This window comes from Propithecus coquereli, unplaced genomic scaffold (genome assembly GCF_000956105.1).
Source record: "Propithecus coquereli isolate 6110/MARCELLA unplaced genomic scaffold, Pcoq_1.0 Scaffold403, whole genome shotgun sequence".
NCBI lineage: Eukaryota > Metazoa > Chordata > Mammalia > Primates > Indriidae > Propithecus > Propithecus coquereli.
In genome coordinates, this window is record NW_012149764.1 from 983,670 (window position 1) to 1,007,590 (window position 23,921).

The 23,921-nt window shown below is 43.0% G+C and overlaps 1 protein-coding gene across 2 annotated transcripts in view; it reads left to right on the forward strand.

Annotated features, from left to right (window-relative positions):
* The first annotated feature begins 6 nt into the window (after positions 1-6).
* The window catches only part of VLDLR (very low density lipoprotein receptor), a 29,410-nt gene continuing 5,495 nt past the window's right edge, over positions 7-23,921 (forward strand). Inside the window, exons 1-12 of one of the 2 annotated variants that reach the window (XM_012652886.1) lie at positions 7-172; positions 11,734-11,853; positions 16,127-16,249; positions 17,653-17,775; positions 19,423-19,794; positions 19,896-20,018; positions 20,105-20,227; positions 20,643-20,762; positions 20,866-20,991; positions 21,493-21,664; positions 22,192-22,410; positions 23,285-23,403. In XM_012652886.1, the coding sequence (XP_012508340.1) occupies positions 91-172; positions 11,734-11,853; positions 16,127-16,249; positions 17,653-17,775; positions 19,423-19,794; positions 19,896-20,018; positions 20,105-20,227; positions 20,643-20,762; positions 20,866-20,991; positions 21,493-21,664; positions 22,192-22,410; positions 23,285-23,403 (1,822 nt within the window). In that variant the 5' untranslated portion in view covers positions 7-90. The remainder of the gene's footprint in view (positions 173-11,733; positions 11,854-16,126; positions 16,250-17,652; positions 17,776-19,422; positions 19,795-19,895; positions 20,019-20,104; positions 20,228-20,642; positions 20,763-20,865; positions 20,992-21,492; positions 21,665-22,191; positions 22,411-23,284; positions 23,404-23,921) is intronic. The other variant, XM_012652888.1, reaches the window with a different exon arrangement.

A 23,921-nucleotide genomic window follows, 5' to 3' on the forward strand; every position in this document is an offset into this window, starting at 1 on the left:
CCTCCCCGCCCCCACCTCCTTCCTCCTTTCCGAAGGGCTGGTAACTTGTTGTGCGGAGCGAACGGCGGCGGCACCATCCAGGCGGGCACCATGGGCACGTCCGCGCGCTGGGCACTCTGGCTGCTGCTCGCGCTGTGCTGGGCGCCCCGGGAGAGCGGCGCCACCGGAACCGGTGAGTGAGGACGCGCCCCTCCGCGGGGCACCCGGGCCCAGCCAGGGCTACCGGGGACCTGAGGCGTGGGTCTCCTTTTGCCCACCCCCCTCCTAGAAGGCGCCTCTCCGCTCTCCTCGCCGCCTTTCCCTCCCCACCCTGGTGGCGCCTCTGAGCTGTCAGCGCCGAGGCTAAAGGGAGCCGGGCTTGGGGGACAGTGAGGTTCGGGTGTCCTAAAGCCTCCCCTGAACTAGTCTTCATTCCCTTACACCCCTTCCCCCAAAGCCACTGCTTTGCCTCCTTTTTTCTCCCCCTTGACAGTGACTGGGGAATGTGAGCTTCTGAGCCATTGAACAATGGTTCTGCCGCCTCTGCCAGGCGGAGTGTTAGGAAGCAGGCAGAGGGCCGAGACGTGCGCGGCAGCCCGGGGCGCGCCCCTCGGATCTCAGGGAGGGTGGCAGCGGACGGTGGGCGAAGGTGGGCGCCTCGGGGACGCGGGGCGCCAGGCGCGGGCCGGGGCAGGGAGTCCTCCCGCGGCTGTGAGCGGGCGCACGTTCGGTGGGCGGCAGCCGGGAGGCTCCGCGGAGCCTGGAGAAGTGCGCAGCCTGCGCACCAGACTGCGACTCCCCCGGGCGCCGGACTGTCTCTCCGGCGTGCAGGTTAGAGGAGGAGTGTGGCTTTAAACAGGACTCCCCTCCGAGTGCGTCTCCACCCCCCCCCTTCCACCCCTCCGGCCGCATTCGGAAACCGCTCCGGTCTCCCGTGCAGCTGAACGGGGAGGGGAGTGGAACGCAGACTTAACCAGGTTAGTTTGCCGATCCTTGTTCCCGTGACGTTTCCTCGAGAGGAATTGAGTCCTAATCTAGTCAGTGTAATTAGCCTTCGTTCTAAACAATAGATCAAAGGAGCAGCGCGAGAGCTGGTGTGCGGCGGTGTCTGGTCGGGGAGGGCGGTGGTGACTGCTTGTCGAGTCCCCAGAGTCTGCCGCGCTGGGCCTGGGAGCCCTGACCCGTCTTCAGCCACTCTGCCACTCAGAGCCTCAGAACTTTCCCGGGCAGGCGACAGGAAGCCCTCCTAAAGAGGGTTCCCTCCGAATGCTGGCGGGTCCCAAGAGTGATCTCAAGACGTGACACCAGGGGGCTGGCTTGCCAGCTCTAGGGACCTGGGACAGAAAGCTGCCCCCGCTCTAAATACTCCAGAGTCCCTCGCTCCTGTCGCCCGGTGGCTTAGGAGGCCCGCCTGTCTCCAGTCACGTGTCTCCTGAAGTGAGAGCAAACTTTAAAGTATGTGGTCAAGAAGCCTCTCGGGCAATAGTTGGGGTTTTTAAGTCTCCGAATGCTCCCTGCCCTTTAGTTCCGACTGTCCGGAGCGTGTGAAGCTGGGACTGGCTTTTCTGTCCTCTGCTATTGGCTGGCGGTGCGATCACGTTTAGCCTGGTCACGTGGCTCCGCGGGCTCGTAATTTAGCAGCCCGTGAAGTGTTATCTTTAAGGGAAAGTAAAAGACGCGACAGGTTCCAGCGGGCTGTTTTCTCAAATGCCTTCTCCTGCCTGGACTCTTTGAAAAAGACGAGCGTGTAGTGAAGACGGGATCCGATGTAGAACAAGCCTAAGAGCCTAGAAAAGCCCTGCTCACCAGAGTTTTCAGACGCTAACATTAATCATTAATGGACGAGTAATACTAACTTATTAAGCGATTTCTCCAAACAGTGCCATGATTCGCATTATGCTTTTTGTAACATTTCAAAACAGACGCGTATCATAAACTACTGATGATTATCTAGCGAGGTGGGAGAAAAGTTTCATTTTTGCTGCATGTCTTTTCGTAGTCTTGGAATTTAAGATATAATAACGTTCCATTAGAGGTTAACTTTACCCTGTAGAATGCTAGGAATGCACCTAAACTGTTGAAAGGAGTTAGCCAAAGCCCTCTGTTCACCTTGTATTAGGCAGGTGAGGATCTTCTTTGTTTGCTCCCCTTTGTCACATGTGAAATACGTGACATTCCCTGAACAGTGGAAAACAGAAGCCCGTGCAAATTCTTCAAAGGAAAGGAGGCAGTTCTTTAGGAACTGAAGGAAATTTGGAGTTGGCTGAGGCAGATATTAACTCTAAGCCAACCCAGACTGGCTTCTGTCTTAAGTTCAAAGTCCTAGGGCATGTGGACTGACTTTCTGGCCCCCGACTTCTACCCTTACCCTTTCTCTCCACCATCACATGGTGCTGGTCCAAAACTGTAGGATAGAGCAGGTGTGCACCAAGACTCTGACAAGGAACTTAAGGCAGGCTAACAAAAGAAGTTAGTACACCTGATTGTAAAAGACCTGGAGGTTCTTGGACATTTTCCTCCAGCCTAGAGAGTCAAGATTAGGATCTGGGCTACCGTATATTCTTTAATGCCAGAGTCTAGAAGAACGAAGGTTTTGTGAGAGCTGATCAGATATAGCTAGCAACTAGCGAAAGAGTAGAAAGAAACTTCTCCCATTGTGGGGAGTGGGTTGGTGTTACTGGTAGTACCAATAGACCTGGAGGTAGGAAACTGGAGGGCAAGGGGAAAATAAACCTGACTTACCCAGATAGCACCAAAGGAAGGCATGATGATGATGGTAATCTTTATCAAAAACTGAGCATGTGAACAAGGACTCTTTAAAGGAGGGTCACCAGACAAGCCCTCACTGGCAGTGGCAGCTTCTTGAAGTGTGGAGCGTCTTTATTCCCTAAATCACCCTCTTGCCTATTTCATGTGGCATTTTGATTTTTTGCTTTTATTACCTGCATCCCCAGGTACCTAAAGCATGTGTGAATGTCAAGTTCAATAGAGCTGAAACATGTTAAAACTTCAGTACAAACTGCATATTCAAATGCTAAACATTGCTAACAAAGGTGACAGCCTCCATGCTCAAAAGAAGTGAAGACCTGATCCAGGTGTTTCTACTTTTTGTGAAATTGAGTAATCACAAGCTTGTCTTCACTTGAGTAGTTTTATTATGATTCTGGAAGAGGTGAAAAGTAGTTACAGGCCCCTTCTGTTCCGGGAGGGATATCAAACTAAGACTTAGCAGGAACTCCTAGAATAAAACATGGCCATAAGGTCAAGGGAACAGATAGTACCCAGCCATATGGCTTCAGGTTTTGATCCAAAATCCAGAAGACTTGGCACACAGCCTAAGAATACAGATAATTCATGTTAATTATCTAGACCATTTTCTATTTCTCACAGAATGTAAAGTTTTTCTTTTCAGTAGAGGGCATAGTGATTAAATCGAGCCAGTCGCCTACATGACTTCAAGTCATGATTACATTCACTTTGGATACTGACCTTCCTTTGGAAAGCCACCTTCACATACTAGCCTATAAAAAGTTCAGTGCATTGAAAAGCTATGATAAGGTCTGTAATGATGCTCATCATAAATGTGCCTGACTTAGGAGAGCTTCTCATGGTGGGCTAATACAGCTGCCCTCTACATGATTAGTTGATAAATTCAAAATTGCTTAGTTTTTTCCCTTATAGATTAATCTCAAGAGAATAGTTAGTCCACAGCATGACAGACTGCTTTCAAGGCAAACAGTCCATAAATACCTTCTGCTGAGGTTGTGGGTAAGATGTACTTGCTGAGCGAAGTAAGTGGTCCAGGGATAATTTTCCCCCTAGCTGAGGAGTTTTTGGCTAGGAAATATGAGGACTGATAACTTTTCAGAGGACAAGGGGCAGAATATGACAAGGTTGAAGAGCATCTGACTTTGCAAGTGAAAATCAACTCAGTTTTACTCTGTGCATTTTTCCAACCTGGCATCTCTTTGCTAAGTTCTTCTGTTGCCTTGCAACATAAACTCTAAACACTGTTAATACCACTTACGCTAACTGTACTGCAGGAACCAAATGAGATGGCAGGTGATACAGGTTGAATATTCCTTATCCAAAATGCTTGGGACCAGATGTGTCTTGTAGATTTTGGATTTTTTTTTCAGGTTTGGAATGCTTGCATATACATGATGCAATATCTTGGGGATGGGATCCAAGTCTAAACATGATTTTTATTTATGTTTCACATATACTTTATAAACATAGCATGAAGGTAATTTTATACAATATTTGTAATAATTTTATGCATGAAACAGTTTTGACTATGTTTTGACTGCATTTTGATTGTGACCCACCACATGAGGTCAGATGTGGAATGTTATATTTGTGTCATCATGTCAGCACTCAAAAAATTTTGAATTTTGGAAAATTTCAGATTTTGGATTTTTTGCATTAGTGATGCTCAACCCATACCTTAAATTTAGCACTTTTCCCTTTGCATGAAGCTCCTACGAAAACTTGAGCCTGCTAGTTATTTTTGAGGCCATAAATTAAGAAAAACAATGGCTGCTAGGTGCTGTGAGAGTAACTATAGAAATTCTGCTAGAAATGTATTAATGTTTACTTAGAAATATTTTGCCTGCTTTGTATCTTAGAGATGCTCTACAAGTGGTGGAAGGAGTACGCATGGCCTTGTATTTAAGAGATAACGTTGGAGGGGAGAAATTATAAATCAGGGCTTCTGGGTTGTGACTGAGTTTGCCACCTCAGGGTATCTGGGTGGGCACTGCTGGCTAGCAGCCAGGCAAGGGAGATGATAAAGTCTTGGTGATAGACAACATTTGCAAGTTATTTCACTTGTTATAACTCAATATTGCCCTCAAATACTATGAGTAAACAGGGTTCTTATTTTATTGACTGCCTCTTATCTTTCATTTTCTTAAGAAAGCCTTCCCAAGATCTGAGTTATTAATGGATCTAAAGGTTAACTATGTAGGTTGTAGATCGCTGCCGATCATCTTTGTATGTCTGCTTGAAACCACTTGAAGTACCTCTATTGAGCACCTACCATATGGCACCAGGCATGGGGGACACAGTGACCACAGCATTGGTCCCTCCCTTCATGACACTTCATCTAGTGGGGCAGCCAAACTGGGAAATCAATAATCTAAAGACAGCCTGGAATAGAAGCTCTGAATAGGAGTAAGCAGATCTAGTGTTTAAGACTTAATCATAAAAGAGGCAGATAGCAACTGAAGATTGCTGGAGTTCTCACGTGCCACCAGGGTTATAGCTTATGAAGTTTTCCTAAAATCACCAAGAATTTAGACTTTAATATGATAAAGCCAGAAACTATTTCATCTCTGCAGGTGATCTTACAAAAGTGATGTGATTCAAGCAACCATGGATTGCTGCCAACATTACCAAAGAGCATTAAAACATGTCGGAAGTAAAATCTGGGTCTGATATATCAAACTCTTAACCTTACCAGTTAGCCGCTGCTATCAGAACCGCTCTACTGACATGGCAATGAGGCCAGCATACCCATACTGACACACTCATTCTGACGGACAAGTGTGGAAAGATGCACTGTTTTTAAATGAAAAAGTGCTATAAGTATGAGGTGAACATACCCCCATAGGCATAGGGAACAAGAGCCTTCTACAGTCTTTCAAAGCATTCTAACTAGTAAAACAACTGGTCACACTTAGTTTCAGTTTCAGAAAAGCTGGGAAGAATGTTTTGACAAAAGTCTCTAGTTCAGACCAGCTTTATTAGCGAACCAATAAATCAACTCATACATCCAAGACTCCTAACTAGTGCTTAGAGAATCTTTGGATGTCAGGCACCAGGTCCTAAATTACAAAGATAAATTGCAGGCCCTGCCTTAGGGGATCTCTGTGTCTAAAGGTGGAAACCGGTAGCTAAATGCATCACAGTGCATAATGGCTGTGTGACAGGGACTATGAGAAAGTAGCCAGATCATACCTACCTCTGCCAAAAAGGGCATCGAGGGCCTCCTGTTGGGTAAGTGAACAGGGGTAACATGAGCAAACCAGGACAAAGCAACCACACGGGAGGGCAAAGGCAATGGGGAGATGAGGGCATCCCCTTGAAGCTGTTAGCTCAACCAGTATAACCTGAGCAGATGGTGGTGGGGGCAGACAGGGAAAAGTCTAAGGCAAATCGGTAGGGAATTTACACTCAATCCTAGAGACAGTGGGAAACCAGGAAATGATTCCATCCTTGGCAATTCTGGCCATTCTAGGTTGCTTCAATGAATCACCATTTTGATTTGGGTGGAGAATATGGCAGCCTGTAGACAAATAAGAGACTTAGATTAATTTTTGGACTACTGATTTAGAGGAAGTGATGGACCAAAGAGAGTACACGGGGTGGGGAAGACAGATTTAAGAAGAACCTCTTTATCATACATGCCTACTAAGGCATCCAAATAAATTTTACCTACATAGTGGGCTCAAGGGCTTTGCTCAGGTTGTCGCCATCATGTCTGTTGTAAGAGATTGGCATTTATCTCCTGTGCCCATCCAGGGATAGACATGAGGGCACTTGGGGGTTAATATAGTATATTTTAAAACCTTGAAAATGAAATAGCCATTTCCATTATGGGTAGAATCATAGCTTCTTAACCTTAGTGCAGTGGTTCTCAAAGTATGGTCTGAAACTAGCAGTGTCAAGATTAATTCTTTAGAAATGCAAACTTAGGCCCCACCCTAAACTTACTGAATCAGAATCTCTGGGCTCACCCCAGCATTCTGTTTTAACAAGCCTTTCAGGGGATTCTGATGTGTACCTAGAACTTGAGGACAACTGACTTAGTTTACCACCCACAGAAGCTAACTTCCAAGTATATTAGGTGGAGGGCCTTTGCTCTGACTTGACCAGTGTGCCCTAGACAAGAAAACCAAGAGCCATAGTCTTTCTAGAAGAAGACTCACTGAGGAAATTGTAGCAGCATTTTTTTTTTTTAATTAGAATGACGAAGGGAAGCAGGGACTCTATCTCAGCAATAAAGCTATATTATGAGCGTTTATCTTGACAAATGAAAACACCTACTTAATTGGATTAATTGAAGCTGGCTCTTTACCTAAATTCCAAGTCAACAGAATATTCTAGAAACACACAGTCCTGAATTGGGCCCTCTAGTTTATTTGAATGCTCAGTAGCACAGTATCTGGAGCCAGAGTGCCTGGGTTCAAATCCTAGGTCTGCCCAGGGTGATCTTGGGCAAGTTAGTGTACTTCCCTTCTCTGAACAGGTTTCCTGATCTATAAAAGGGGGATAATAGTGTCAACCGTGTAAGATTGAGAATTTTAAAAGTTAAGAGACATGGAGTCTTACGGCAGTGCTGGGCTGTCAACAAAAAACATCTACTTATTTATCCATGATTCTTAAGATCATCTCAATCCAATATAAAGGAAAAAACTGACAATTGTCAACTGTCAAATTTACTTATTTCAGTAATCAGAAGAATCAACCTACATATTTAACAGCATTTAGTGGCCCCCAAACTGGTTCTTACAGCACTTCAGAGGCTGACTTTAAGGCCAGAACACAACCTTTATGCTTGACAGCTCAGAACCTCTCCCTTGGCACCTCTATTGTGGTACTTTGCCTCTTATGAACCTCCTTCCCCCTAGGAAAACTTCTTTGCTGACTCAGAAATCTGCTTGTCCTAAAAGGAGTTTTAGCCTATGAATAGAAAGATTGACATTAAAGTGGCAGGCAGTAAAAGTCAACTAGACTAAAAATAAATGCCCTTGGTGGCCCCAGAGGTGCCAAAACAAACAGATGGAAGAAATTCCAGCAGATGATAACACCTATATGCTCAAGCAATGAGGAAGGGCACGAGAGATGTAAGTGCTTGGTCCTGGTGGCCCCATCAATGTGGCAGCATGAGCCCCTCTGTGCAGGTTGAAGTACACTCTGAGCCTGATACTCAGAGACACGGTCTCTATGTTCTGGGCATGCATGTTGGAGCACTCCTGCCACAGTGCTGCTCAGAGCCCAGCAGGGAAATTCGTAGCCCATCTTGAAGGCTCGGTATGTACTGTAAGGTCTGTGCAGTTTTTTTACTGAAGCTTACATATTGTTCTCCCATATTAACCCTTGCAGGGACAATTAGACAACAGCAGGCTGACTTCCATATGCATTAAAAACCCTGAGTTTCTTGGAGCCAGTGAACTGCCAACATGTCTGGGTAGCAACGTTAACAATTTAGGTAAGCAAGGCTCCTGGGACATGGGCGCCTTGACGTAAGTTTGCGTAGTCTGATTCCATCTCTATAAGTGACAGTAAAAGTGAGTAATTCTTCAACACTTTGCGAATTCATTCATTACAAATTTAAATAGCCACATAAGTGAGTAGGCACAAGTGGCTTCCAACCCCTTGACCCAAAGAAACAGAAGTATTCATTCTAAATACCACAGCTAGAAGGAGAGCTAGACAGTTTAATTTCTTAAAGCAATAGAACCCTTTTCTAATTCTTACATAGAAATCTAATATTCGAAAGAAAGCCTTCTTGGTTGAGACAGGTAGAACACACAGGGCCCCTGCTGTTGTGGCCTTTCCCCCCACTTCACCCACCTCTTTGGCTTTAAGCCATTCGTGTGAAACCCCATGGCTTTGAGGAACCTGTTAAAAATTGCATTTTACCCCAATTTCTCACCTTTGAGCAGGCAGACCCTGGGATAAGTACCCAGCGCTTCTACTTCCAAGGTTATTTTTTGAGGTGTTATCGGCTTTAGCTTAATCTAGGTATTAAAAGAACCTCAGGTGTAGATGATTTCAAGCTCAACTTGTTCGCTTTATGAAAGCATAATACCGAACCCGAGACTTAACTTTCATGGATGGAAATAGACTACAGGTCCACAATCCTGTAATCCCCAAAGCTTCAGGAACCAAAAGCTCCTTAACTCATCTGGTGCTCTCCATTCTGGAGCTGTGTGCAGCCGCAGTCCCGGTTGGGCACTAGAGGTGGAAAGGCAGAACCTTTTTAAAACTTGAACAGAAAACTTAAAGTGTTGTGGTCAGATGACTGGCGTCGCAGCATTCGATTTAGTGTCTGAGGTCTCCCACTCTGCAAGAAGCAGAGAACTAACAAAAGTAGGGAGCGTTTTCTGCCCAGCAGCAATCTCTCAAAACAAAGTGCTTAGGAAACTAGGAAACGAAGAGGCATGGCCATAAAGCTTAAGGTCTTTATTTGCCTCTCTTTAAAGGGTCCTTTATAAAGCCAGCTTCCCTTCCCACCCCCACCCTGATCTCCATCTTGCTCTTTTCAGCAAGCGGGGATGTTTTCGTGGCACATTGCACTCCTAACGCCAGTAGCTCCTCTGATGGAGCGTCTGCCTGTGGTGGCAAATCACAGCTTTATGACAATCAGGCAGAAGCTTGGGTGAGGTGGAAATATCGGGGATGAGAAAAGGTAGAAATGAAACTCCTTTTTGTCTTAGGATATTTTCTCAGTAGAGAATGCTATGTCTGTCCTGAGCCTAGTCAATATAGACTCTTGAGGCAGAGTTGCCAGGATTTTAATACAGTTTATTACTGTTGATAGCTTGTATGCTACAGCTAAATCCGGAGACCCTCTTCAAGGTGATAATGGACTAAATATCAGCTTTAGGAAGCTGTATGCCTGTATTTAATCCCAGGCCAGTTTGGGTGTTTATAACATCTGCAGCTTCAAAACTCGTTTTGAAGGAGGTCTTCTTTCGGGTACCTAAGCCTGAAGTGAAAAACCATCATTTGACATCTATGTTTAGGTCCCCATCCAAGTCTGATTACAAGTTTCTTGTTTTGACTATGTTAGATATCAATGTTTTTGCCTCATTTTGACTTAACCTTTGGTAACTAAAACCTTTAAAAAATTCAGAGCCTTTCAGCCTTCACTGTATCCTAACTGCAACCAATTTTTCCCCCAAGTATATTTATACCTATGTTCTCTGACTGACCGCAAATTGTTCCTTTTCTTCTTTTTCTAGTAAAGTACTCAAAGAAGATTCTTACCACTCTCACCAGCCTCAAAAGTAGTAAGGTTATAGAACTACAGCAAATGGCCCCAGAACATGTCCCCCCAGCATTGAGAATATGGGGACTATATTGAGAACCCAGTGGCAATGGGGCAGGGGAAGGAAGCAGCTAGGTACCTCATACTGGGTTTAGCAGCATAAAAATGAACAGGTGATGCTTCCTGACGACAATCTCCTCTTCCCTCTTGTTCCCCTTCTAAATCCCTAGTATCTTACAACCAATAAAATACTGGTAAGTGGAATGAGTAAGTATTATGAAATATAGATAAGAAGTGTCATTCAGCCATACTGCTTTGTAGATGGGTCCCCGTTTAACCTGACTCTTAAGAACAGAGTGGTCTTAATAGATACAGTTTTTAAAGCAATATATTTAATATGTAAGAATGTAACCAACCACACCCATAGGTAATCTTGACTTGGGCCAAATTTTGATCTCCCAGCGAATTAGTCACAAAGCACAGAATGCTCCCAGACAGCAGGGAGTAGCTGAGACTAAGGAGACCAACTAGAGTATTGTGTGCATAACACAAGCGTTCCAGTCTGTGCTTGTCGCTGTAGTATCAGTTCTTATGCCAGCATGCCACAGCTGCAAATGCTGAAAGGTGGCAGGAAATCGGAAGGCTTTCTGCTTGGAAACCTCCCCTAAGTAATCTTCATGAACTATATGATTCCACTGGTTTTCTCAAATATTTGCAGCATATTTGCTTTAAGTGACCAGATCTGTACCTTTTTTTAGAGATCACATCCTCCAAAAGGACAGAACTGCTAATGATAGGAATCATCTGAATATTAGTTGTCCCGTGCCAGGCAAAAAACCAAGTGCCCTACTTACAAGTCTCAGTTCATACCATTATGTGAATTAAGTATCCGTACATTCAACATAGGAAAAATGAGCTTCAGAGAAATAGAATGCAGGTCTGTGGCACTACCTCACTTTCCTTTTCTCTCATTGCTAAATTAGAAATGATCTCCCTTTGCCTCTTAACTATACTTTCTTGTTACTTTTATCTTATCTTGGAGCTGTTTTGTAAATATGTGTTTTTTGCAATTAGACCTCAATTTCTAAGATGAGGAACCATATATTAAACCTCTGTTTTTACCATCTTCTTGCTGCCCTTTCTAAATCTCCTTTACTTATAATAGGAACGTTATTCATGAATAGAAGTATGGATGTGGGCAAGAAATGCCATTAAAGGATTGGGATTTGGCTGTGTGATTGTAGCCACACAAATGGCTTAAACAAATGAGAGAAACGAGCCCAAGGGCAGATGTGATGCCCCTTGCAGTGTCCGGAAAATCCAGGTTCATTCCATCTTGGTCTGGCTCCATTAGCCCAAGATCACTATTCCAGCCCCCACGCCCAGTTTTCAGGAAACAGAAAGGAATAAAGAGAAGGAAAATGGATCCTCTGTCCTTTTAATGTTAATGTCTCATAAAAGCCATATATACCATTTCCGTTTTGTTAGCCAGAACTTAGTCCCTTGGCTATGCCTCACCGCAAGAGAGGCTGGGCAGTCTAGTGTTTTGTCTCAGCATGTGCCCAGCTAAGAAGTCAGTTACTGTCAGTCACTGCCCCAAGACCCACCCAGCTCTGGCCCCTAGAATGTTGCAGCCTGCTGAGTCTGCAGCTATCCTTCCGAGAGAGCCCCTGTCCGTGGGTTTTGGGTAACTTGCATCTCTAACTTACCACCCTTCTATCTTTGCTTTGCTTAGTGTTCCCTTCTGATTCTAGGGAGAAAAGCCAAATGTGAAGCCTCCCAATTCCAGTGCACGAACGGCCGCTGTATCACTCTGTTGTGGAAATGTGACGGCGACGAAGACTGTGTTGATGGCAGTGATGAAAAGAACTGTGGTAAGTAAGGAGTTTGATGATCTTACCTGCGGTCTCATTTGGACTTACACATTTTATTAAAATGGGATGATGTTATCTTAGTCTCTACAAATGTATTGAGATTTTGAAAATAAAATCCACTCCTAACAATTGCTTTGAACCGGAGTCTAAAGAATCTGAACTTCCCTGTCTAAATGAATATAATCGAATATTTAACATGGGGTTATCAACTTGAATATGGAGTGTTGAAAATAGGGTGGGTTTCCTCTTAAATGACAGGTCCCAGTTTATCTTAGATCAGGCGAACATGTGGTATAGGAGTCTGGGGGAAGGGAGAAGAGGACCAAAAATAAAGGCAGACAGAAGAATGCTTAGAAGTGACTTTTTTTTTTTTTCAATTCTCAAATGGCTCTGATCCTAGGAAAGAAAGCAAGCCATGGACATGAGGAAATCCCGTAAAGTTTCAGGGGGTTAATTAACCCCTGACAGAGAAACTACAAGCCAGCACAGATCAAAGATCGGATAAGGGTTCTTTTTTAATTCTCTGCCTACAATAGTTGCTAATACTAAAGCATTAGCAGGGCGGAAGACATTCTCTCCCCAAGAGAATGGGGATATAACATCATACCCATCAATCAGCATCTATCAAAAGACCATTGTGAGAAATGCCTATGTACGCACTTCTCATGTCAAGCCAGAACAGCTGAGAAGTACATGTAAAGCTCACATTTAGGTACCTTGAATGCATGCTGCAGTTAGCATATTTGTGGCCCCTTTTTTCAATGTTGTAAAAATCCTGAAACAATGCTATGGGTGCTAGTGTTAGTTACCTTTTAAAAGATGCTATATGAAGATGTTCACTACACAAACTAGAAATACAGAAGAAAAGTAGGAGCTAAACGTAGGTTTCATCAATTGCCATCTTATTACGGCCTTCACTACCTCTTCATGCATTGTTACTGAGATATTATAGAGTAAACATCATGGCAGACATTGTCCTATGCTCGATGTCTCTGAGCAGTGTCACAGGTATCTTCATGCCAATATGCAGATCAATAGCTTCTGTGGAAGTGTAGAACATCCATTCTGCAGTCTCAGGGAAGAAACTTACATCCAGTCTCAGGACCAAGAAGAGTTCTCCTGTATAACACTTTTCCATCATTTGCATTTTAACTCTAAGATTTTAATCTACTCCACAAGACATTGAGTTCCATGCTATTTTTAGGTTACCTAGGTAATTTAGTTCTCTCACTAAATATCTCCCTTGAAAGTCCTCACTCTTGTCAACTGTTCTCTTGGTGTAAGTAGCAATTTTTCCCCTATTCTAAACCACATATTTGGCAAAACCCATTGCTTTTTCTTAAAAAGTAATTATTCTCTTTATGTTGTTAAAGTCTTCTTTTCCCATCTGACTAAATCTGTAGGAACTGACCTGGGTCATCTTAGGGCATAATCACTGGCTTTTCCTAAAATAGTCGTTTATGAATACTCTCTACTAGCCACATGGTAGGAGGGTTTGGAAGAGGGAAGGAGATAGATGTATGTTTAATTGAGATTATTTGAGGTGGGAAAAATTAAATACATTCTTAGCCAGAATTTGTCTCTGCCTCCCAAGTGTGAAAGTAAAGGAGGAAAGTAGAAGCTTGACTCAGGAAAGCTCTGAATGCTTACTTGGAGATGTTCCTTTACGGAAGAGAAAAGTTATAAAATTACTTAAAACTTCCAAAGCCACCTCCTATTTTTCCTATCTAATCTCTGGATATGGAACTTGGCTATAATTTTCAGCAGGGCTCTTTATTTCAAACATGCCAACTAGCATATTGAGTCAATGTGGCCTTAGATGTGCTTCCATTGGTCCCATTAACTCATTCTTTTGTGTTAGTCTGAGAGGATTAATCAGTAACTTAAATACTCAAGTATGTGACTGCTAATTCTCATCCTCTGTGTCACATGTAAATGTCTATTCCTCTCTCAAGGCTCATCTCAAATATCCTTTCTTTACCCTCCTAGTCTGTGATCAGAATGAAGAAAGAGAACTCTATGGCAATTTGTCCCTATTTATCTTTTGCTCACTTTGTTATACAGCCAGTCTTTCATATCCTCATGACATTTTCTACTTCTTAAAATCATCTGGTCTCTTTACAACCATTTCCTTACTCCTTTTGTTGTAACTTCTGAAGAATATCACAGATTGAATTAACCCCTGCAGATTCTCTGGCCTCTTCCTCCATGCTCAGGAGAATGGGCCTTAGATAGCACTTAATTAGTCAGCACTGGGATTTGAGTATTTTGGTGATTTCAGAAACAGGTGTTAATCTAAGAGTTGACATGACCTTTCTTGTTTCCTTGGCTATGCAATTCAAGGACATGAATAACATTTTTGGATCGTAATAATTTGTTAACCTATCTTGAGTTCTAGAAATTAACTATAATCACTATCTCCCCACTTTAAAATATCTAAGGCTAAACTAGAGTGCTCCAAGGGTAATCTCTAACCTCTGAGAGTTCTAGCTAGTTTAAACTCTTGACTTGATGCAGTCCCTTTCAAATTTTCAGCAAATTGCAGACTTTTAGCTGATTTACCATCACAGAATAACTGTTAGAGAGGAATGTTTTAAAATGGAAATTCAGGTAGGAAGTATGGGCACATAGGAATGAAGAATATAGTCCAACAAGGATAAACCTAGGCTATACTATGTGGCTATTTTATCAAGACTTTTCCTACGCTCAGATTCCTTTATGAGTAGGGTGACCAAGCATCCCAGTTTGCTTAGGACAGTCCTGGTTTATGCTCATCTTCTTCGTATAATTAACAGTGTCCCCTTTCTATTGAGACTGTCCCTATTTGGACAACAAATTGCATGGTAACCCTAAGTATAGAGGAGATGGCCTGCCCTAGGAAGAGACCTTGCCTTAGGCTTTTTTAACACTTAACAGTAAGTTAAGGATATTAGCACTGGCAGCTTCAATAACTTGTAGCTGATTAATGTTAGCCTACCCCTTGGCTGGAAAAGCTAAAATCTTTTCTTGAATTCTAAATATGACCTCTCTTGTTACGCTGTTTTGAGTTTTCTCTCCTTCCTAGTAGATAAGTTCCTTTGCCCCAGAAAATGAGTAGGGGTCACAATATTCAGTACTGGGGCTTGGCCTTCAATCTACATATATTAAAAGATGCCACTAGAACAGTGTCTTAGTTCAGACTGCTATAACAAAAATACCATAGACTGGGTGGTTTAAACAACAGAAATTTATTTCTCACAGTTCTTGAGGCTGGGAAGTGTAAGATCAAGGTGCCAGCAGAGTTGATGTCTGGTGAGGGCTCTCTTTCTGGTTTGCACGTGGCCATCTTCTCACTGTATCCTCACGTGGTGGAGAACAGAGAAGGAAAGCAAGCTCTCCTTTCTTTTAGGGGCACTAATCCCATTCACAAGGGCTCTACCCTTATGACGTAATTACCTCCCAAAGGCCCCACCTCTTAATACCATCCAAATTAGGGGTTGGGATTTCAAGACATAAATTCTGGGCAGATACAAATATTCAGACCATAGCAAACAGTTCTACTACGATCCAGTCACAAAATGGAATGTTTGGTTGTTAAACTTATGAAGTAGTTAAATGACTTAGAAAAAAACACATGGGCCGGGTATGGTGGCTCATGCCTATAATCCTAGCACTCTGGGAGGCCGAGGTGGGTGGATTGCTCGATGTCAGGAGTTTGAGACCAGCCTGAGCAAGAGCAAGACCCCGTCTCTACTAAGAAGAGAAAGAAATTAGCTGGACAACTAAAAATATATAGAAAAAATTAGCCAGGCATGGTGGCGCATGCCTATAGTCCCAGCTACTCGGGAGGCTGAGGCAGGAGGATCGCTTGAACCCAGGAGTTTGAGATTCCTGTGAGCTAGGCTGACACCACGGCATTCTAGCCCAGGCAACAGAGTTAGACTGTCTCAAAAAAAGAAAAAACACATGAAGAAAATGAAAGTGTTACTGAATCTCAACATTATAACACAGGCAGGAAGTTAGATGTATCTACGGGTTGTAAGATAATGGGAAACCTTTGTCTTACCTTGACTTCAGTATCCTCCAAGTCTCTCAAATGAGCACCTTCCTCCTCTAAAAGAAAAAAAAAAATTATTTTTGTAAAGTTCTCGTGCACATTGGTGATTGAGCACCAACTAACTGAGCTTTGTTTTTAGAGGTAAACATACCAAAAATGTAGTTTTAGCCCTACTGTGAAGATTAGTGCTCTTGGGTAAGCGACTTCAACTTTAACCCTTCGAATACACTTTTGTAGTAAAGAAGACATGTGCCGAGTCTGACTTTGTGTGCAACAATGGCCAGTGTGTTCCCAACCGATGGCAGTGTGATGGGGATCCTGACTGTGAAGATGGTTCCGATGAAAGCCCAGAACAGTGCCGTGAGTGTGACTTGCTTTGGACTTGACCTTTGCCAAGTTGTTCTGTGTCTCATAATTCTAAGTATGGCTTAATCTACTACTCGGTATTCATTTTTCTTTGCCTACCTTAAAGTTTTAGGCCAATTGACTCCAAGGTCAGTCAAGTTATTAACAGTTGATCAGTCTCCTTTAAAGAGTATACTCCCTGGTCTAACAAGACTGACATTCTCTTGGGTAGCTTCACTGTTGAATACTTAACACCGAAGCCAGCAGATTTGATTAAGAACTCCTTGACTAGGTGCATAGATTTCAAATGTTTGATAATAGTGAATCTGAGCAGATGGTATACTGGTCCTGGAAGCTAAGTCAAGATGTGAGGTTCCCCATAGACCAAGTAGAAGCTTTTAGATGCACAGCTTCTCATATTATTAACTATCTATTACTGAAAGGGTACGGTAGCTAGTATTCGGTGATATAGTGACTTTTAACAAACATGCAAGCTACAGTTACTAAAGCAGTGATCTTATAGCTTGTTTTTAAATAAGAGAAACTTCTTAGGCATGCAAATGTGTATCTGTGTTCTTAGGCTGATACTCAGGAAGAAGTCTGAGACCATAGAGGATGATAGTTTTGGGTCATATAAATTGAGTTATTTCAATGTCCAGGTAAAGAAAGTCTTGGAGTTCATTAGTTCATTTAGTTCATTTTGAGGGAGGCCTGTTGACACACTGAAAAAGGACTAGTGTAAACAAACTTTAGGTCTGAAATGTGATTATAAAAGAAAATCAAACAAAGGAAGATAAGGGTGTTACTTTCAATTTTCTAGGCAAGTAGTGAGGAGTATAATTATAATATTGGTCAAGGCCAGTAAATTAAAGATGTTCTATAAAGATTCAGCCCCAAGTTTTGGTGTAGGGCAACCTGGTAAAGTCAAGAATCGGGGTATGCCCCTGCTTTGCAAAATGTAAATCTAGAGGAGATTGTGAAGGAGGCCTGCGAAGAAATCTAGGCAATGGAAGATTTCCTAAGCGTTCGACCATCCGGCCTTGAATGAAGTTGGAATTAGGTGACAATATATGAGTGTGCCCACTTGATATCCAACAGATAAATCGTGGTCTAGGAGCAGGCCGGCCAATAAACCTAACTATGCCAAGTAAAACAAAAGCCAGCGCTGAGCACACCATGGGACCTTGAGGGAGTGACATGGTCAAGGCCCTCCAGTGCGCTGCCACATAGCATAGGTTGGCGTGGCTTCCGAGGAGTGGAGCTGGCAAAAGAACTCCTCAGGCTTCAACTAGTCAGCTCAATGTCACCAGTGTGCCAGGCCGCTGAGTTGCAGGTGTTACCACCTCCAGGCAGCGCAGGAGCAGCAGCTTTGCGTTGATCAGTTCTGAGGCTCTTTTGAGACTGTATATCATCAACAGATATGAGAACATGCCGCATAAATGAAATCAGCTGTGGCGCCCGTTCCACTCAGTGTATCCCAGTGTCCTGGAGGTGTGATGGTGAAAATGATTGTGACAGTGGAGAAGATGAAGAAAACTGTGGTAAGAAGATCGGTGTTGAGTGGCGTACCCCAGAACCCTTATCCTCGAGGAAGGGTGGGCAGGGGAAGCTAACCCAAGCATGAAGATGCACTTACATCGACTCACTTTTCAGTGACTTCACTCTCTGCTCAATTCCTTGTCCTTCATAACTGCCCTAAAACTCTGAAAGACATTGACATGGTAATTGGCCATCGCTTGGTGTTTCTTTTAGGCAAATAGAAATAAGAAGGTAAGTCATTCAAGGCATTCTATTTAAAAGTAGCTCAGTGAAGCAGCAATTGTGTGGACTTTGTTAGGGCCTTCCTCACTTTGGCTCAATAAAACTAGAAGACGAGTGGGCTCTTGAACACCTTCATATCTCTAAACTAGATTGGCTTATTAGAATAAATTCCTGAAGTATCATACAAGCATTTCTTTGCCTCCAAACTAGATTCTGCCATAACCTTTCCAAAAGTTACACTGGCACAGAAGCACGAATTAACATCTTGCTTGCAGACACCCAGAGAAAAGTCTACCCAGCTGGTGATACGTTTGTCTCCCGTTACAGTTCTTATCTCTGAGAGCTAACTCCGTTTCCTATTCTTTCACGTTTCTGGTCTTGGAAAATCTGTAATAAAATGTTACGTGTTAAAGGTGAGGCCCTGGGAAAATCTCTAGGTTGAACAAACATTGCTTTGAATGTTCTTTCAAGCTACCGCCCCTTTTATAGAGCCTCTGCAACTGACAGCTGCTCCCTAGTCTGACACGTGTGAGCCTCCCGATGTAGTAGTATACAAGGAACTCAGGGCACTTGTAGTTGAAACACCAGTTTTGTATGTAAAAGTCACCTCCTGAGGTCAATACCACTGCACCTAGTCCAATGAGTTTTAGTGTTCGATCCTAGAATTGAACTTTATGTATTGGTAAGCCCTGGAGCTGCCAAGTGTTTCCCTTGTAAATCTAGATTTGGCTTCCCAAGAGAGTCATGGTCTCCATTCTAATTACCACCAAATTGTGACCTTAATATGTTTGGCAGGAATTTAAGTCAGCATACAAACTGGCTAGTATGAGTAGCTAATCGTGATTCTAGCCCTGGCAGTGACTCTTTAAAAATTGAGTGTTTAAGACTCGTTATTCCTGATCCTCATTTAAAGGACCAAAAAAGAAGGAACCATGTATGGCGGTATGTATTTCACTTCTTTTTGGTGATAATGTCTTAAAGCTCATTGTGAGCATTACCTTGCCTGTATCCCTAATGCGTGACATTCTCAGCTAATGATGCAATCTGTCCTGACGAGCAGTATGTTGATTCAAGGATAACTCAGTCTCTGCCTTCCAAAATGAAATCCCTTGTTACAGTTTAAGTTATTAATCACTGTCCCTGTAGAGTCAATTGTGATTCTCATCTCAAATGTATTTCTAGTCTTCAACTGTTTTCTTGGTCCTTTATTTCTGTTCTTATTCCTAGTATGCCGGCATTGTGTTATATGATGAAACTGTTAACTAATATTTTAGGAACTTGTTCTTGATTTAACTCCACTTTAGCATTTAAATTAAGCTAGGAAGCTAGGATTAATGATCAAAGATCAGTATATTAGATTTTGGGACAACAGTCTTAAAAGGACCAGTCCTGATGCACTTTCAATGGAGCATCCTCTCTCTCACCAGGCAACATAACCTGTAGCCCTGATGAGTTCACTTGCTCCAGTGGCCGCTGCATCTCCAAGAACTTCGTATGCAACGGCCAGGATGACTGCAACGATGGCAGCGATGAGCTCGACTGTGCCCCACCAACCTGCGGTGCCCACGAGTTCCAGTGCAGCACCTCCTCCTGCATCCCCATCAGCTGGGTGTGCGACGATGATGCAGACTGCTCTGACCAGTCCGATGAGTCCCTTGAGCAGTGTGGCCGCCAGCCGGTGATACACACCAAGTGCCCTGCCAGCGAGATCCAGTGCGGCTCCGGCGAGTGCATCCACAAGAAGTGGCGATGCGATGGGGACCCTGACTGCAAGGACGGCAGCGACGAAGTCAACTGTCGTAAGTAGCTTTCTCATCAGCATGGCACGTCCAGCTCTCTTCCATGGATCAGCTGGGACTATTAGGCTGGCTTCACTCCATGGTGTTCCCTCCCTTTGTAGCTTCTCGAACCTGCCGACCCGACCAATTCGAATGTGAAGACGGTAGCTGCATCCATGGCAGCAGGCAGTGTAATGGCATCCGGGACTGTGTAGATGGTTCTGATGAAGTCAACTGCAAAAATGGTAAGGGTCTCTCCTTGTTGGGTAGGCAAGAGGTTGCCCTGATCAGACTCACTAATGGAACTTCTCTTCTGTGTTTCTCTTTGTAGTCAATCAGTGCTTAGGCCCTGGGAAATTCAAGTGCAGAAGCGGGGAATGCATAGATATCAGCAAAGTTTGTAATCAGGAGCAGGACTGCAGGGACTGGAGTGATGAGCCCCTGAAAGAATGTCGTAAGTGAAGAGGTTGCTCGAGTCCAGAGCTGGGAAGGTTCACACGATCCAACGTAGCTGGTGCCATCCGGACCCTGCATGATGCCTGGTTAAACTTTTTAATGAACTAAAGTTCAATCATAGAATTAAAAACATTTTATGACTTAAAAGCCCAGGTAGTGACGAACTAGTTCATAGTTTAACCTCTTTTAAGATAATTGATCAGCAAGAAAGAAACTTGACTACATATGGCTTGACCAGCTGGTAACTTGCCAAGGAGACAATTGCATATCTATAAAACAGATGATTAGGTCTAAGCGTGGGTTTGACCGGGCCAACTAGATAAGTTATCACAAATAGCCTGAGTTTTAAATGTGAAAGACAAATACCAATTGAAAATAGGTTGTCAAGTGACTTTGCCATGTTTTTATTCCAGATGTAAATGAATGCTTGGTAAATAATGGTGGATGTTCCCATATCTGCAAAGACCTAGTTATAGGCTACGAATGCGACTGTGCAGCTGGGTTTGAGCTGATAGATAGGAAAACCTGTGGAGGTGAGTCGAAGAAGAGAGCCAAGGCCCTGAGGGTGAGGGGAAAGGGCAGTTTACATCTGGCAAGGTGTAGGAACAGCAAGACTAATTCTAATTTCCCTCCTAGATATTGACGAATGCCAAAATCCAGGAATCTGCAGTCAAATTTGTATCAACTTAAAAGGCGGTTACAAGTGTGAATGTAGTCGTGGCTATCAAATGGATCTTGCCACTGGCGTGTGCAAGGCAGTAGGTAAATGGACTTGGACTGGTGTTGCTCTGGTACCTTTGTGAGTAAGTGCTTATAAAAGGTACAGCCAGTGACTACAGTCGTCAAACTAAATATGAAATAGTCCTTGAGAGCAATGCTACTAAACTCAGTGCAATAGTGTAGGTTATATATAGTATAATAGCAAATCTTCCCCCCAAACATCTGCCTTGGGCATTCCTTTTGCATATGATCCCATGAATACCTACCAGGTTTGCTTACTTTCCACTTCCAAAACTTGAGTGCAATTCAAATAAGTAACTTCTTTGTCAGCCACCATATCGTTGAATGCTGTAACCCCAGGACTGCCTCCCTTAAACAGTGGGAGGCGCTCGCAGGTCCCAGGGGCAGGAACTCTGGGACAGGTACTACTAAGGTGTTCAGCAGTACCTTTATTGTTAAGTGCTCCTCTTTTAGGAGGAGGTGACTTAGAAGGACCTTGCCTTCTTATAACAAAACTAAGTAAACCTGACTTGTGTCTTGCAGGCAAAGAGCCAAGTCTAATCTTCACTAATCGAAGAGACATCAGGAAGATTGGTTTAGAGAGGAAAGAATATATTCAACTAGTTGAACAGCTAAGAAACACTGTGGCTCTCGATGCTGACATTGCTGCTCAGAAACTCTTCTGGGCTGATTTAAGCCAAAAGGCCATCTTCAGGTAACTTTCAGTTCCATTCTTGGGGTCTTGGCATAAGTCATTGTCACTGGGCCTGTGAGAAGGTTTCAAGGAGCTTCTCCTGTCTCTAGGCCCCATTTGGCATCTAATTACCTGGGAACATTAAATCGAACACTAATTCTTTAACTTTAAATTGCTATCAGTTCCTAATTAGAAACTAACAATTGTGTATGAAGTAATAGATGGTTACAACTGTAAGACTATATCAGATGATATCTTAATTTCTAATGTTTTCTTTCCTTTCCCTATAGTTAACTGAGAGCTGTGTATTGTTGGTACACATAGAAATGGTAGTGCAGCCTTTTCTTAATGCAAACTATAGAAACTCAGATGATGGCTAATGAAACAAATAGCTTCACTTAGAATTTTGTTGTTCTTGTGTATAGAAAGCATATCAGTAACTAGATAACCTACAGTGTTATTAATTTAGCATCAGTAAGCAGAAAGTCCATTCTCCAGGCTCTAATGGTGTCAAACTCTTAAATTTCTTGTGACCTATTCTGTTTCAGTGCCTCAATTGATGACAAGGTTGGTAGACATGTTAAAATGATCGACAATGTCTATAATCCTGCAGCCATTGCTGTTGATTGGGTGTACAAGACCATCTACTGGACTGATGCGGCTTCTAAGACTATTTCAGTAGCTACCCTAGACGGAACCAAGAGGAAGTCCCTGTTTAACTCTGACTTGCGCGAGCCTGCCTCCATAGCTGTGGACCCGTTGTCTGGGTTTGTACTCTGTTTTCATAGCCTTTTGTATGTCATCTGCGTAAGTCAGGAACTTTCCTCATACCTGAATTGGTACTATTAAATAAAATCCCAAGATATGTCAGCCCCTCACTACCAAGAAATTTCTGGTTCAAGATGTCAATGGTGCCACTGTTGCACAACCCTGGGATGGCCTCATCTATATGACAGGTCTTCCCTGACTCCTGTACAACTGACTGCTGGGTGACATTCACAAAACAACATTTCCAATTTGATATGTACCAAAAGCTGTATCTGAACCTTTTGCCCACCCAGTTGATATGCAAGTGATTTTTAATTTTTGTCTGAACACTTTTCTGGGTTACCTCTGGATGATCAAACATTGCAGGAATTTTGGTAACCACATTGCATCTAAAAGTGCAAGTTGTCTGAAATAAATAGGCCTTTTTAGAAACATTTACCTGAGGTGTTTCCCTAAATTGCCATCAAATAACATAGAAAGGCAGCTTAGGAAGTTGACTAAAGCTATAGTAATCGTAGTTGGCCCCTGTGGAATCCTCATTAGAACACAATCAGCCAGCCCCTACTGTAAAATTTAAAGGGTACTCATCTTTTACTCCTCAGAAAGAATTAGCCTTTTAAAAAAGAAATATATAACCTTGTGACTAAAATTTAAATATCAGATGGATATAGATTATTACAGTTAACAATGAGCTTGCAGATTCTTTTAGTGTTAAATTTTATTTACCCATAATTTAGACCTTCAAGTGTTACTGTTTGTCTCTAGAGAATCAGTCTCTTGAGTTTTCTGTTCACTCTTTAAATATTTGTTTCAAGCTACAAGTTTTATTCCTTGCAAACCACTAAGGATTATTTCTGATTTAATTCTTCCCAGCTTTGTTTACTGGTCCGACTGGGGTGAACCAGCAAAAATAGAAAAAGCAGGAATGAATGGATTTGATAGACGTCCACTGGTGACAGTAGACATCCAATGGCCTAACGGGATTACGCTTGGTATGTGTGTTCTTCCTTCTCAACTACCGATTCAACTGTCTTCATAGTGTTGTAACTTAACCTCCATAGTTAATTCCGGACTGCAGCAGACGATTCTCTGGTTCCTTCTATGGGAGGAATTTGGGGGAAATAATGGAAGAACACAAGTGGAATGGTAGACTTAAATTACATGCGCCACAATTACTTGTGCATTGTCCATTTGGGCCTGACATGTGATACAAATTCAGTGAATCTTGGGGCTTGGGGACTGCCATACTGAATATGCTGAGCACAGGTGCCTTAGCATTTCCTGAATTGCAAGCTTACAAGAGTTTTCTTCTGGCTCTTTGGGAGAGAACAACAAATGGTAGCCTTCCTTTAATATTTTCTGTAATGTGAGGGACATTTCTTCAGTCAGTTACCTTGAGAATCTTAGGTACCCCTTTAGCTCCCAGAAATGAATGTGGGTACAGATTCTACATGCTGCTTCACAAGGTTTGTGGGACCCCTGTTAAGAAACCCTTCTGGAAAAGGAACCA